Raw genomic sequence first — 14,676 nt, forward strand, 5'->3', positions numbered from 1 at the left:
AAGTCCCCCCCCCACCCCAAACTCTAAATATCCAACACCCCACAGGCGATCATAGAAAGATTTCAAAAATCACAAAAACTCTAAGAAACTTGTTTTAGGACAGGGTTTCTTAGGCTTATTTTGCTTCAGGACACACTGAGACATGTTGCTCTTATAAGAAGTGACATTCACGTGACCCACTCTGGGTCACAGTTGAAGAAATATTGTTCAGGAGTAGCTTGTTGCACATTGTTCTTTTTCCTTATGTTAGCTATTGTTTGAAGATATTACATCCAACTTCCTGTCTACAGTCTCAAATATAACATTACACTTGGTGTGCCCATTTCAGTCCTGATAAGGGCTCAGCAGCATATTACCACTATGATGACCTATTTTTAAAAGGACCCATCACAAAGAAAACCTCACACCAAGATCAGTGTGGGCCACAGGGCGTTATGTCCACTGCTTCCCACCACTGATGACAGAAAGTTCTTCAGACTGAAACATCAGATGATAAAGATACAACTGTAGTAAAACTGCTTACCAGCTATTTCACACTCCCAGAAAGCTTTGCTCTTCGTTGACAAGTCTTCAGTCCGTGGTCATCACCACCAGTCTTTCTACAAGCACCAAAGTGACGCATGGTGATTTCAGAGATTTGGTATCAGTAACTCTTTCTTCAGTTAAACCCCTGATGTTTACAAGTTCTCTCCAAATATCTAGCTCCAGCCTCTGCCTTGTCATACCCGAGCACAGAGTCAGGCGTCTTTCTAGAGCTGCAATAACTGGGTATCAGCCTCGGGTGGCAGATACAGTTTCTGTTCATGAGGCTGTTGTTGTTAGTATTTTACCACCTCAGTGGAGTTAGGGCCATAGTTGTTCCAGGATCCACAGTGGGATGGGCTACTTCCCTATATGGCCCTATCTCATACACAGATGTCCACCACCCTTCCCACCAAAACTTTCAAAGGTATCCCATTTCCTTCCACCCATATAAGCACTCAACAGGTCTTATGCTTGTCATCCCCATCCTTGTTCCTAAATTCTTTTCCTTTCTATTCCATCCTCCTCATCTCCCTCCCCCCCGCCCCAGGCCAGTCTTCTAGTTGGGGGGCGGGAGGGCTCGTGCCGCTAGAGAGCTGTAATCTGAGTTAATTCTGTGTTGGAGTTCCCTGGCGTCTCTCTCCTCTGTGGGGGGTCTACCCCCACCAAGGGGAGTTCCACGCCTAGTCATGCTGGATTAGGCGTCCCTCCCCCAGGCCCCCCGCCATCTCCGGCCTTGCAGCTATAGGCCGCTGCCACCTCCCTGGCAATGCTCCTCATCCTCCCTGACTGCTGGGTGTCAAGGCGGAATGGTGATGGGTGGCAGAACTCGCGGAAGCAGCGCTTAAAGTTCTCATCCAGGAAGGCATAGAGCACAGGATTCAAGCTGCTGTTGACGTAGCCCAGCGCGATGCAGAAGTGCATCAGGACCAGTGTGAACAAGCTACTCAGGTTGAAACCCAGCGACTGAGCCAGGACCATGATCTGGATGGGTGTCCAACATACGACGAAAGCTGCCACCACAACCAGGACCATCCTGGTGATACGCCGCAGGTTGCGGTCCTTTTCCTTGGAGCCGGACAGGATGCGAACACTGCGCAGGCGCTTGACCATCAAGCTGTAGCAGATGCTGATAATAGCCACAGGGATGAGGAAGGAGAAGAGGAAGACACAGGTACCAAATACAGGATCCCAGTGACTCCTTGGTTCAGGTAAAACCACAATGCACTCAACACCTAGATACAATCAAGAAGAAGAAGAAAATAAATAAAAGAAAATTAGTTTGTTGATTATGTAGCTGGAGAAAAAATTTCAAATGGGGACAGGACTTGGAGTTAGGGCAAAGCTCAGTACAGCAATACAGTAGATCCAGGATGCATAAACGTAAGTTAAAGACTGAAAGCAGAGCGAAAATGTGATCAACCATATGATCAGTTTCATTTTGGAGCCATTTCTTGAGCGACAACACTGAGAGCAATGAGGAAATGGATATTGGTTTTCTGTGTGACCAATGTCCAAAAATAAACCTTTATTTACACATTATGCAATTAACCTGGTATAAAACCTTTGTATATTACATGCAACTGTGTGGATGATGAATGCTAATGTGTTTATTAAAAATGCAAATTACAAATGCACATTATGCAGCTATACTAATAATAGAAGACACAGGAGAGACACTAAGAAATGAGGAAAGAAAAAAATCTGCATCTATAGTTGGAACAAGACGACAAAGATACAAAGGAGACAAAGTAAGAAGGATAAATGAACAATGACAGGGTCAGTTTTCACAGCGAGATCGGTTTAATCGGTTCAATCATAATACAGTCAGCAGCTACAGGAGGAGGCCTGGGTGGGAGAAAGAAGACAGGAAGATAAATGTGTCTGGACCTATAAAGAGATAAGTAGTGGCAAATAAAATCAAAGACAATGAACAATGACTTAAGAGTTTTAGTCGAAGCAGGTGGGCCAGACAAGTTTTGCTTTAAAAAAAAGAAAATGCAGCAAACCTTATGCAGGGGAGATGCATTTTGTACAAACATCATAAAAATTTAAATATAACACCTTCAAATTAAAAAATAAGACATGTTAAACAGTAATTCACACTGGAGGTAACCAAAAAAGTACCTGTACATACAGGATGTTCTGATATACTGAGGTATGAATTGGATGAACAGTCAGGATGAATGATGAGACAAACACACCTGCGTTTTCAGCCTAAATCACAACAGAGAACAGCATCCCCGTCCTCCTGATAACACCGCATTTGCCCAAATGAAAGTTGGGTGTTGGGTTTGGACACTGGAGGAAAATCCTCTTAACGTGAAAGAAGCAATGAATCACAAAATGAGGAGAAAATGCAAAACTGACTAAACAGCAGTGAACAAAACAAAACAAAACAAAAAACTGTGATCCTCGTCACCTCCAGCCAATAACAAGGGATTCACTGCAGATCAAATAGGTGCATTATTTATTAATAAACTGGTAAGATGTCAGAGAAATTATCAGTCTTATCATTCTTAAAAATAAACCCATTTTTGCCCATTTTTCAACATGAAGGACTTTTAATTAAAAGAACGTTGTTTTTAATGAGAAATCTTCTTGAAATGGATCATTTTTCTATCAAGAGGTCCTGACATGACAATACATTCCCACAACTACTGTATACTGTAGACAGTCTGTGCACTAATGATGCTAAGGAGGTGTAAAGTTTACCATGATCCCTTAGTTTAGCATGGTAGCATATTAGTACTAAATGCAAAGTATAGCTGAGGCTGATGGTAATGTCATTAGTTTGACAGGTATTTGGTCACTGGGCAAACTGAAATTTTGACCTGATGATGGTGATAAAGGAAAAGTTAATTAGTCAACAAAGTGACTACAGTTCATAGTGTCAGGTACATGAACATGTCTGTTAAATGGAATGGTAATCCATCCAAGTGCTGTCAAGGTATTTCAGTAAAAGCCAAAAGATGTCGACCTGCTCTCTGTGACAGAGGAAAAGTCAGGGGATGACTAAAGTCGTAAGATTCGTCTTCTGAGGACGATGAATGTCCGTACAAAGTTTTATGGCAATCCATCTGGCAGTTGCTAAGAGCTTTCAGTTTGGACCAAAGTGGTGGAGCAATCGACTGACCGGATGGCAGTGATCTGAAATTTCAATTCTGCTTTGCAATAGAGTCAAATCTGCTGAATTCATGGCTTTGAATTACCTGAGAGAGTCACCTGCAAAAGTATTTCACCAGTCCTCACAACACACCTTTTTTTTCCGTTTAACATTTTAATAAAATTTAAAGATTATACTGTGATCATCAAATTAACCACACAGCTGTGTTGCTGGAGCTCCTCCTGAAAAGCTGACATTTTGAACTTAATAGGTAGAAAGTATTGAACTGCCTACAGCAGCAGTTTAATACTTTCTTGCTTAGTAAGCCTCGTGTAAGGACAGCGCGGTCTGAGCCTGGTGGAGCACAAAGAGGGATGAGAAGAAACGAAAACTCTCCTGTACATACTAATTTTTTGACGTCACATTTGTCAGAGGTCCAAACAATGACTGATTACATTTTAGAAGGTGATCTGGTTCTGGGACTTCTGCCATTAGATGGATTTCATGTTTTAACCATAACGCTGACGTAAGCGGAGATCTAAGATTTGTTGTTGGAAGGCCAAGAAATCAATCTGGTTTAAAATTTAAGTGTCTGCAATGAGGCTTTAAAGTGTAGCAGCAAATTGGAGAACACGTCAGCTGTGACAGAGGTTTGTGCTCTCTGTGTGCCTTCTAGTTACTCTGATTATAATATTATATTAAGTATGTTTTTAAGGAATTAGTGAAATTTTACAATCCCTTGAGAGCACAACTTCAGATAAATTATTGTTATGTTCCTGTATTTAAAAAGGAGTCGCTGCTTGAACAAGAGCTTAATAATAATTAGTGGATTTTTTTTTCCACCACCAAAGTCACAAATAACTTCTCAAACTTATGATGTATTGCTATATAAAAAAGCAACATAATGCATAAGGTTGATGTATTGAATTAAACCCTTAAACTGTGTTTGCAACAGTGGGAAGATAAGGCAGCACAGACACACACACACACACACACACACACACACACACACACACACACACACACACACACACACACACACGTTGCAGAATAAACTGCATAAATAGTCACGATAAAGCCAGATCAAACAAACAGAAATAGGAACTGTTGAAAGAAAAAGTTGATCTATTATTCCGTTTGGTGGATGCTTTTATCAGATGCATCTCGCGGAGCCACGAGTTATAGTGTGTGGGTGTCCCCAGTAAAAATGGAAGCCGTAGCCCCGGCTCCATTACAGCCACACTCCAGCCATTGATCAAAAACACAGTAAAAGTCTGTGTGAAAGGATAGGAATAGTAATAAGGTGCTTGATAGGGCTGTGAAGTTTATGTGTTTTATAAAAATTGCTGTAGATGGCTCCCTGTTCCCTGAGGGAGGAAGTGGGAGAAATGGAGCAGGTTTTAAACCTAAAGGAAAACAACACCAACAAATATAATAATCACATTGATCCCTGAGGGGAAATAATCCCTCTTCATGGAGGGTCAGTGGGCAAATGGAACAGCTACCATACATGTTGGAAGAGGTGAGAATCTAAGGATAGCCAATTTGCTGCTCAATTTACAGATTTGTCTTCTGGAGTGTAACGGACCTTACAGCTTCATGGGACCGCTAACATGACTCGAGATTATCCTCTCATTTCCGCCTTCATTTCATCGGCCCCTTCTCACCTGTTTTCGTCTTGAGGAAACTGCTTCCTCTGTCTATTCCCCTCTATTTTTCAGACGGCGCTGACATTTCTGACAGCGAACCGCAGGGACACTTCGATTTATTATCTATGACTTCATTCTCATTCTGCTTGGAGACAGTCTGACAGCTCATCAGTGCGATGATACACATCACAGCGTTCGGACCTCAATAACAGAAGCGCCAGCTTCTAAACAGGTGAATATGAGAGCATCTGTGGACACGTGGCGACATACAGCCACAGAAAAATATGAATTTGTTTCACATTTTCACTCGGATGAAATGTATTTTTCTGGCTTCAAACAACGATGTTGTGTCTCCCCCAACAAACATCCCATTCCAATGGGATTTACATGACATGAAAGAAGTAAACATGTCATTTCACGAATGTGGGGGTTTGTGGCAGAGTAGGGATTCCAGGCACTCTACCTGCTGAATTTCCAAGGCACATAGAGAAGGTGAAGTGTCTTAAAAGGTCAATACTTTCAGCCAGTGGCCTTCATCAACACATTAAAAGACACATATAAATCTCCATGGGGCTCAGATTAACGTGAAGACATTTACCCCCAACGATCTCTCAGGAAAACAGGTCCACTGCAAATTTCTGATAAAATTTAGATGGTGGAGAAATGGCCATACCCTTAATCTGCACTTTGTTAGGTCCACCTCTACAGTTTACTGCAATTAAGTTTACGGCTCTGCCATAAAGTGTACCTGCACAAAGCTTCAGTTATTGCTGACAGTCGGAAATGTGTAAATCCAATTATATGTTCATTACTGGGATCATAGTTAAAGGTGGTGTTTGTGTTGGGGCAGAATACCAGAAACACCTCTGAATGATAAAATGCAGTCCAGTATGACACCACCTCCATGACCAGTGCTAGCTGTTTTAACACCTCTACGACTGTGTTAAACGAAAACAACAACCACAACAACAACAAAAAAAATTATAGGCATCATAAGATGAGACTTTATGGCAGGACAGTTGTAAGGACTGCATTAAATTGTACTGGTGTACCTAATACAGTCCCCAACATGTAATCTAAAATGGTTCAGAGTTTGTACTCATCAAAAAGGAACACAGAGAACGTCCCTGTTAGCTTGCTCTATTTTGCAAAACTCATTTTACATTAATAATCCTGCAACACTGAACCATCTCTGTGGTTTTGACTTAACACTAAAACCACTTTTTCAGTCAGTAAACTACATGTGTAGCCACATTCGAACACACACTTTTGATGCTGGCCCTGTTAGACAGTACGGTGCTTACTGCAGCAGACATTATTTTCCATGTGTCCACGTCACCGTAAAACAATCAGTAAAAAAAAAAAGAGGTACCCTGGGACATTCAAATATCACCAGTAAAACATATTTGTCACTGCTTTTCCACAGATGTGAACGCAAACATACACACGTATACACGCACACCTACACACACTCCCTGCGCATTTTATTTTGACAGGAAATAAAATAACTCAACACCTGATTCAATCCTCTGGAGAGATGCTGTCTCCTCATAAATGGCAGCTTTTATAGTTCACCCAGACTCCCTGCAGCATTAATGCACACACATTCCCACACATAAACACAGACACAAACATGTACATTCATTAAAATATGCTGATGTGCGCCCACGGAAAACCTTCAGCATTTTGACAGGAAACACAACATATCTCGGTTTTCGTTTCTCTGAGGAGCCGATGTCTGATAGGTGGAAATCTCAGAGATGGAATATGTCGCAGCTCCATTAAAACATTTCTACAGCGATGAACGCTGCATAACAAAAGGTCAAGCCGCAATCACTCGATGGCTCTTAGCAGCAATCACTCGATGGCGGTTTCGAAATATCTCACCTTATGAAATGCCAATGGGTGACTTTTACTTCCCTCTGTTTCTACACAAACCAGCATGATTCTAAACCATGCAGTGAAACCGTATTCGCAGTTAGCCCAGGTCAACCTTCATTAATTCAAGGCTTAATGTCAAACGAGTTCACATCATCACGTTGGAAGATGCAAATTGTATAATAATGTTTTGTTGCCACAACAAAGAATTCACCTCTCTGTTTAGGTGAGATACTCTTCACCATGGTCTTCAGTGTAATATTCACCATCATTTATCAATTTCCTCCAAAATTTGTGGACTCAAAATGGCTCTGCTTGGCGCGTTAGATTTCCATCCACCACCCTGACTTTACCTTTACTTTGGATACATAAAGCACACACACACACACACACGCACACACACTCCAACTGCCAGAACAACTTTTAGAGAATATTAAATTTCATCTGTTCACAAAAACTCTCAAACCACTGAATATTCTGCTGTGACCAAATGCCAATAAACCTACCCTGCCTCAGGTTCTGTTCATGGATGGCCATGGATGATGGTGGAGCTCAAAATTCATGTGGAGAAAAAAAACACTTTATGCCCGTAGGCCATGTACATGTTGCTTCTTTGCAGTTTTTTTTCTTCTCTTGGTTTTTTTTTTCATTTCTCTTGACATTTTTCTCATTTTCTCTTTAACTATCCAGCGTTTAGCTCTCAATCCTTCCACTATGATTCATTTTGAAACTATTTAAGTCCAACTCTCCTTCCTACTCATACTTTCCTTCTTTCTTTCATATATAACTAGGAATCTATGTCCCATCCTGGTTCCCATTTCACAGTTGATGATTTTCCACCTCTGCTTTCGTTCCTCTCATTTATCACTTCTTTCTCCTCTATTGCGTTTTGCCTACCTCCTTCTTTTTCTTTTCCTCCAGCTTGGATCATCTGTGTTTTTCTCTCGCTTTCACTGCTCCTCTCATCTATTTCATTTCAGGTCCTTGATTTTGCTCTCTCTTACTTTCCTCACCTCTGGTTCAGACCTATTAGTTTCTCTTTTTGTTCATTTTGCTTTAACCTCTCCTCTGTTTTCCTCTGTCGTTGCACTCTATTCTCTTCTTTTCTTACCCTTCTTTGTTTTTCTTCATATTGTTGCTTGGTGTTCTTCTTTCCTGTTCACTGTCCTCTCTTTTTGATCTCCTTTTCCCAGTCTTTCTCTTATCTCTTGGTTGCTCCTTGTCTTGGTAATTTTCTCTCTATTTCTTTACCTTTATTCTCAGAAGAAAATAAATGTGTTCATTCCAACTGGCTTCTCTCAAGCTTTTCTATAGAATTTTTATTTGTGGTTTTCTTCTCTTTCACTGCTAACCTTCTTTGCCCTCCCCCTCTTTCATTTTCAATCAGAGCATGGCAGCATTGTCCTCTGCATTTTTTCCCCTCTCTTTCACCTTTCCTTGCTTTCTCACTTCTCATTCCGTTCTTTTCTTTCTCCTCCTCCCCCTGCAGCCTCCATTTTCTGTCTGAGGACAAAGGCTGCGGTCTTGCAGTGATTGAATCCTGCTGGCCTCCCACCTGAGCACATGAAAGCTTGTTAACTCCTTAAACAGCCGCCTCGGTAGCTGCTGAGTCCCAACGTCCAGATGCCACCAAAATTTTAAGGATTAAAAACCTTAGTACTCTGCTGAATGAGAAATGGTGAAGGAAATATAATATGACATTACCGTCACCATGGTGCATTACTGTAAATTCAATTACAGATATATTTAATTGTATGGTTACTGCTAAGCACTGACATATAGAATTAAATGATGTCACATTTCGTTACCTTGCTTTGTAAATGATAACACACGACCTTTGAAGTACAAGGTACCTCAAAAAACCTTCACTAAAGTGAAAGCAACACCAGAATCCGACTCTTTCTACGACCCAAATTCCGGTTTGAGTTCTCTGAATGTTTTCTAATCCACTGTGAAGTTCGACAGCACTGACGACCAACAGCCTCGTCTCACCAAGTGGCAATTTCCCTTCACGCTATGTAATTTCTGTACTGACTAACCTCTAACCCTCGCCGACCCCTAACCAAAATGCTGTTAAATGACATCTGGGATTACAAAGCTTTCAATGACAAGTCAAAAACTTAAAATACAGAAATGACACACGAAATGTCCCCGTCCAAGTGTCTCGCTGTTTAAACACAAACCCACGGGATGACATTACAACCAGTGACAAACCTAATCAATACTTCTGAAAGGCAAAGCATGGAGGGTGAGTCCAACCAGAACGAACGATAAATAAAAATCAGCTGTCACAGTTTGTTCTTCCTTCTTCTGTCAGAAAGCTCGTGTGCAGGAACGATCTGGTTTTGGGGGCTGAAAAGGTTGAAAGTCCCTACAGGCTTTAAATTCACCTGCTGCTGCTTCAAGCTGACAAATGGACTGTGGCAACCACGCACTTATATAACCTGTGAAAGTGTGTGTGAGCAAAGTGACAGTGTGTGTGAGAGTGTTTTGTCCCGTATGTGACATTTGTATGTTTAAAGCTCATCTTTAAAGCGTGGATGTGTGTGTGTTCGTTTCCTGACATCTCCACTAGTTGGCATGTGCGTAGGTCCATGTGTGTCCTCTATATACATGTGTGTCCCCGGGCATGTCTGCTTTCTCTGTGTGCGCATTCTGAGTTGGTGTGTGCATGTGTTTGTGTGTATCTATCCTTAGGCGATACAGCAGTTGTCATCAAAGTTATATCTGGCTGTGTCAGCAAGGGATGAGGCACAATACTGCATTACGCACACACACGCACACGTACATGCATACACACATGCATACACACGCACACGCACACACATTATGAATGGTATTTTTCATTGTTCTTCCATCACACTTTATGGCTGCGTTTTTTATTTAGTTAATTTCTATTTAATGTTTAATCACACAGCAGATAAACTGAACACTGAACTAAGAGACTTCGTATTAAACTGCTCTTATAACTCCTGCAGAACCGCTGAATAGGACTATCAGTTCTTTAACAACAGTCTTTATTCTCCATTATTCTCGATTGTGTTTGACCACTGCAGAGGTATTTCAGAGATTCTATAATATGGCGTTAACACCTCATAAACTACTGCTTCATACATCATGTACGTGAGCAACTGGCAAGCAGATGGGGGAAAAGGTTGTTTGAGGGAGCGACCAAAGAATCCAAGCAGTAATGAGGTTGTGCTGGTAGAACTACACCCCCACGTTAATATACATCTACATGAGCGCTGCAATCACCGTAGTGTACGTCTGTGTGAATATGACTGAATGATACTCGTCTGGTCGCCACAGAGCTCATGAATGAACCCGTGATTGTGAGGCATGAGATGAAACAGCTGATGCCAATCAGCTCGTGCAGGCGTGATTCAGAGCTCTGCCTGAGCTCATGCTCCATGTGAAACTATTAATACAATACATTCCTGTGGGCTACACCACAATCTACGCTGATTCATTCCCTATTTTGTGTTCATTGTGTTATGGAACAACCAACGCTGATGCTGAGTGACATTTTTATACTGTCTTTGTCTTAAATGCAGGATTGTTGACATCTGCTTTTAATGGCCTGCGGTCTTCTTCTTCTTCTTTACCTTTGTTGGCGCATTGTTGCATATCTCTGTGTGTTACCGCCACCTACAGATCAGTGGAATATTGCGAAGCCATTGGCAGGAATGGAATTCAAAAACTCCACAGGGAACCTTTAAGCGTTTGAGCTAAACTACAGGCACATAAGAATTATTTCATTTGTTCAGTATGGTTCCTTTTCTTTGACTCTTTATCTCCACTTTGTGTTGGTGCAGCATGAGTTCAAATCTGCAGAGGTAAATGCCATTATACTGAAAATTAAATATAGAAACAGTAAAATCTATACAAGCATCTGACCCAGAGGAAAGTGTAAGAAAAAAAAAAAGCACACTGGCAGTCCTGATATAAGGACACAATATCCTTGCCAGCACAGACTGATAACATAGTGCTGGAAAACAAAATGAAACAGGAGATAAATATAGAAACAGGAGTGATTTATTACATAGCATTGGAGGAAGTACTCTATGTGCTGTATTGAGACAATCCAGTGTAAGCTAATACTGCAAAGGACTGACCTTGGTTTTTTTTTTTTTGAAACCCGCAGATGCTCTGATAGGTACCCACAGGGTCCAGCAGTGGAAACTATTGGTCCTGATGTTTATGTGTGTATCTGTGCGTAAAGCATAATGGTGATGAAATATAGGATCATACTTTGTTAGCAAAATCTTTCATCTCTGGATTAAAAAAACAAAACAAACAAAAAACAAAACAAAACAATTGAATCTGAAACTAAGACACATTAAAACATAATTACTGGTTTTCAGCCGCCCAGGCGTGTGCCCTCAAGAAGACACAGCTGAACAAGGTATTCAAGTTCTGTCCAATATCACACAATGTTTAAGTGGTAAAACATATACTGCCACTGCTTTTTCTTGACTTTTAAAAGTTTAAAAGTCTATGATTCTATAGTAGTGTACAGTACAGTTCATTTAGTTTGTACAGTTCAACTGTTCATTTTGGCATTTGGTGAACTGTTCATGAGCTTAGTTCAAAATTAAAAAATGTGAACTATGAACTCGAACTACTTCACTTTAATCTGTGCGAACTGAACTTTGAACTAGTTTTTGTTTAGTGTGAACTTGCACGACACTGGTCATCATCAGACCAAAGCAATGATATGTGACATATTCCCTCATTATACTGTACGTATCACTGCTTTTGCAATAACAAGCTCATTAAAGATATACCATGCCATCATAGGTGATGAGGCATGCCAACATTAATCATGCGTTGTTGCTATAATGCCGTCATATTAGCATAACCGTTTGTGTTTGTTATTACTCATTCATTAAAGTTTACATACTGTAGCTCAGAGGATGTAGAGAAAAGAACAAAGGCAACGCACAAGGGAATGAACTTTGACGGGTAATCTCTAACCAGGGCAACAGTGGCAGCGCTGCTAAGGTTTGTTCTTCCTCTTCATTATATAGAGAGCAAAATTCTATTATAATCTGTGACTTTACATCAATAAATAACAGCGTCTACGTGACCGAACAGTGATGCTCCTTCCTGGTTGGGTGAGATAGTCCATCAGGGTGCATCTTGTTTTTCCCTCAGCTCATTTCCTGTCCTCCTGTAACTCTTGGCTAAATCTCTGAGCAGCTCCCACACCCTCGCTCGATCCCCATCTCTGTTTGTGTGCCACCTCTCTTAAATCCTGTCGCAGCCAGTTTACTGTAGACATCAATATGTGATATATCATTTATATCAAGTCTCCTACTTCCCTGCTTTATGCTTCATTTTGCACAGTGATGTTAAAACGTAAAGCAACACAAAGCAACATTAATTGTGGGTCTGTGAAGGGACGTGAACTTCTTGCTCGCTACATAAAAGAACACAACTACCTGCATTCACATTGAAAATTGGTACTGGACATAAACTACGCTCTACAGATTCATCCAACTTGAACTTTATTCATAGGGTTACCGGGCTGACTCAGAGGAAACGTTCTGAGTTGTACTCAAGAGCAAACATTCTTAAAATTGCTGCTCTTAAAGAAAAGTGGACTTGAAAACTTCAGTGCTGCTCTCATTTATTTTATTTTATTTTATTTTATTTTATTTTATTTTTTTTTACTGTCTAACCCCTGTGCTGTTATCAGTGGCTGAATATTGCAGCACTCACACACGTCTCTGTGACAGCCACAGACACGCTGCTAGGAGACACACTTTGACGCATTTTCTACCAGTCCTTAGGATGGATTAGTCAGAGCAACTATTAGTGACAGCAGGGTGGCGGCTGATTATAGCCTCCTTCCTGCCACTGTGTCCTTGGGCAAGGCTTTTGACCCCAATTACTGAGAGCGGCGTGCCGTGACTTTCCCTGCAGCTGTTAGGTTATAAAGCCGCTCTGCCTCCTCTCTGTTTGTTTAGAGGAGACAGGAAGAAGAGCAAAGAGGAGAGGAATAGAAGTTGAGTAGAGCGAACCTTTATTATCCCTGAATGTCAGCTTGTTGTACAGCTCGCAGTCACGTGAGAACACAGAAACCAACAAACTGTATTTATATAAGAAGTAGAGGAGAGGAGGGAAGAAAAAAAAAGAAAGAACATGATAGGGGAGTAAAACGTGGACAAAGAGACACGAAAGACACGAAGATATGAAGAAAGAAGCAAATAGGGAGGCAAAGGGAAGAAGATAACTGAGAGATTGAGACTGAAACAAGGAGGAGTGACTGAAATGAATGAGATCACATTTGAATCCTAATAAAATATGAGATGAGAACGGAATGAAAATCAAATGATGTGAATGAAATGTGTCATATGAGAATGAAATGCAGGAAATGTGAAGGAAATGACACTAAGAAAGAGGTATGAAGGAAAGAAAGTGAGATGTAAATGACAGCAGATGAGATCAGAATTAAATTAAGAAATTAGAAATGAAAAGAAAATGAAATAAATGAGATGGTAATAATGAAATGATGAAGCATAAAATGACATAAGGTAGTGAAAGAAGAGAACGACCTAGAGACTGAGATTAAGAATTAAATGAGTGAAATGAATGAGATGGGGATGACGTTAAAGTAAGGAGAATAAAATGAATGAGAATAAAATCACACTGAGAGTGAAATGAATGACTGGAACGATGTGTAAGGTAACTTAAGAAGGGAGTGAAATGAATGAAATAAAAGTTGAATGAGATAAAGGGAGAAATGAAAATGAGCAGGAGCTGAGGAGAAAACAGAAAAAAAGACACAAGAGGAGAAGGAAGATGAGCAAACAGCAGATAAATAGAAACGGCAGAGAGAGAACTCCGAGTGCAGATGAAGCTGTAGAGTAGACTAATAAAAATGATTATAGGATTAGGCCGTAGCTGCAGGCTGAGACTGGATCAATATCTAACCACCAGGCCTTCTGCTTCCCTGCTAGCTACAACATATTACTCGAATTAACTGCAAAACGGCCCTGACAACAACAGTGCTATGTGTGGGCATGTGGAAAATCACTGACTGTTTCAGGGAGCAATGTTCTCTCTGTTTACCATTAACATAAATATATAAAAGCACAATTGTTGGTTCTCTGTGTTCCATCAGTCTATCTTCCTGTTCTTCTACGCTGGTTTTAGTAATTCTTAGAAAAAAATGGCTTTTAGAGATGGATTTAATGAGAGGTCACTGACAGATCTGGGAACAGCAAGAAGAATCACCCGAGGTTCTCAGGCCTCGATCCGGCTCGGAGGAGGAAATCAATTCATATGTATAAGTAAGAACCTGACTGTGCCACGCTTTAAAAACCAGCAGCAAAATCCACTAACACTGACAGGTGGTGCTGGTGGGAGAAATTAGAAAAACTTCACTGAAGTTGACAAAGTTTTTGTGTTTTTGAGCAAAAGGAAGCACATAAAAGAACAATAAAGGGTCTAAGACAAGGACCCAGGGGGATCCCAGGAAGGTGGAGCCGAGGATGAGGATTATACTGTCACAAT

General features: G+C 40.8%; 1 protein-coding gene across 2 annotated transcripts in view; it reads right to left on the reverse strand.

The window, feature by feature from the left end:
• Positions 1-1,209: 1,209 nt before the first annotated feature.
• The window catches only part of oprl1 (opiate receptor-like 1), a 65,905-nt gene continuing 52,438 nt past the window's right edge, over positions 1,210-14,676 (reverse strand). For both annotated transcript variants that reach the window (XM_041054715.1, XM_041054723.1), the window contains exon 5: positions 1,210-1,757. In XM_041054715.1, the coding sequence (XP_040910649.1) occupies positions 1,210-1,757 (548 nt within the window). The remainder of the gene's footprint in view (positions 1,758-14,676) is intronic.

Source organism: Toxotes jaculatrix, chromosome 2 (genome assembly GCF_017976425.1).
Source record: "Toxotes jaculatrix isolate fToxJac2 chromosome 2, fToxJac2.pri, whole genome shotgun sequence".
Lineage (NCBI taxonomy): Eukaryota > Metazoa > Chordata > Actinopteri > Toxotidae > Toxotes > Toxotes jaculatrix.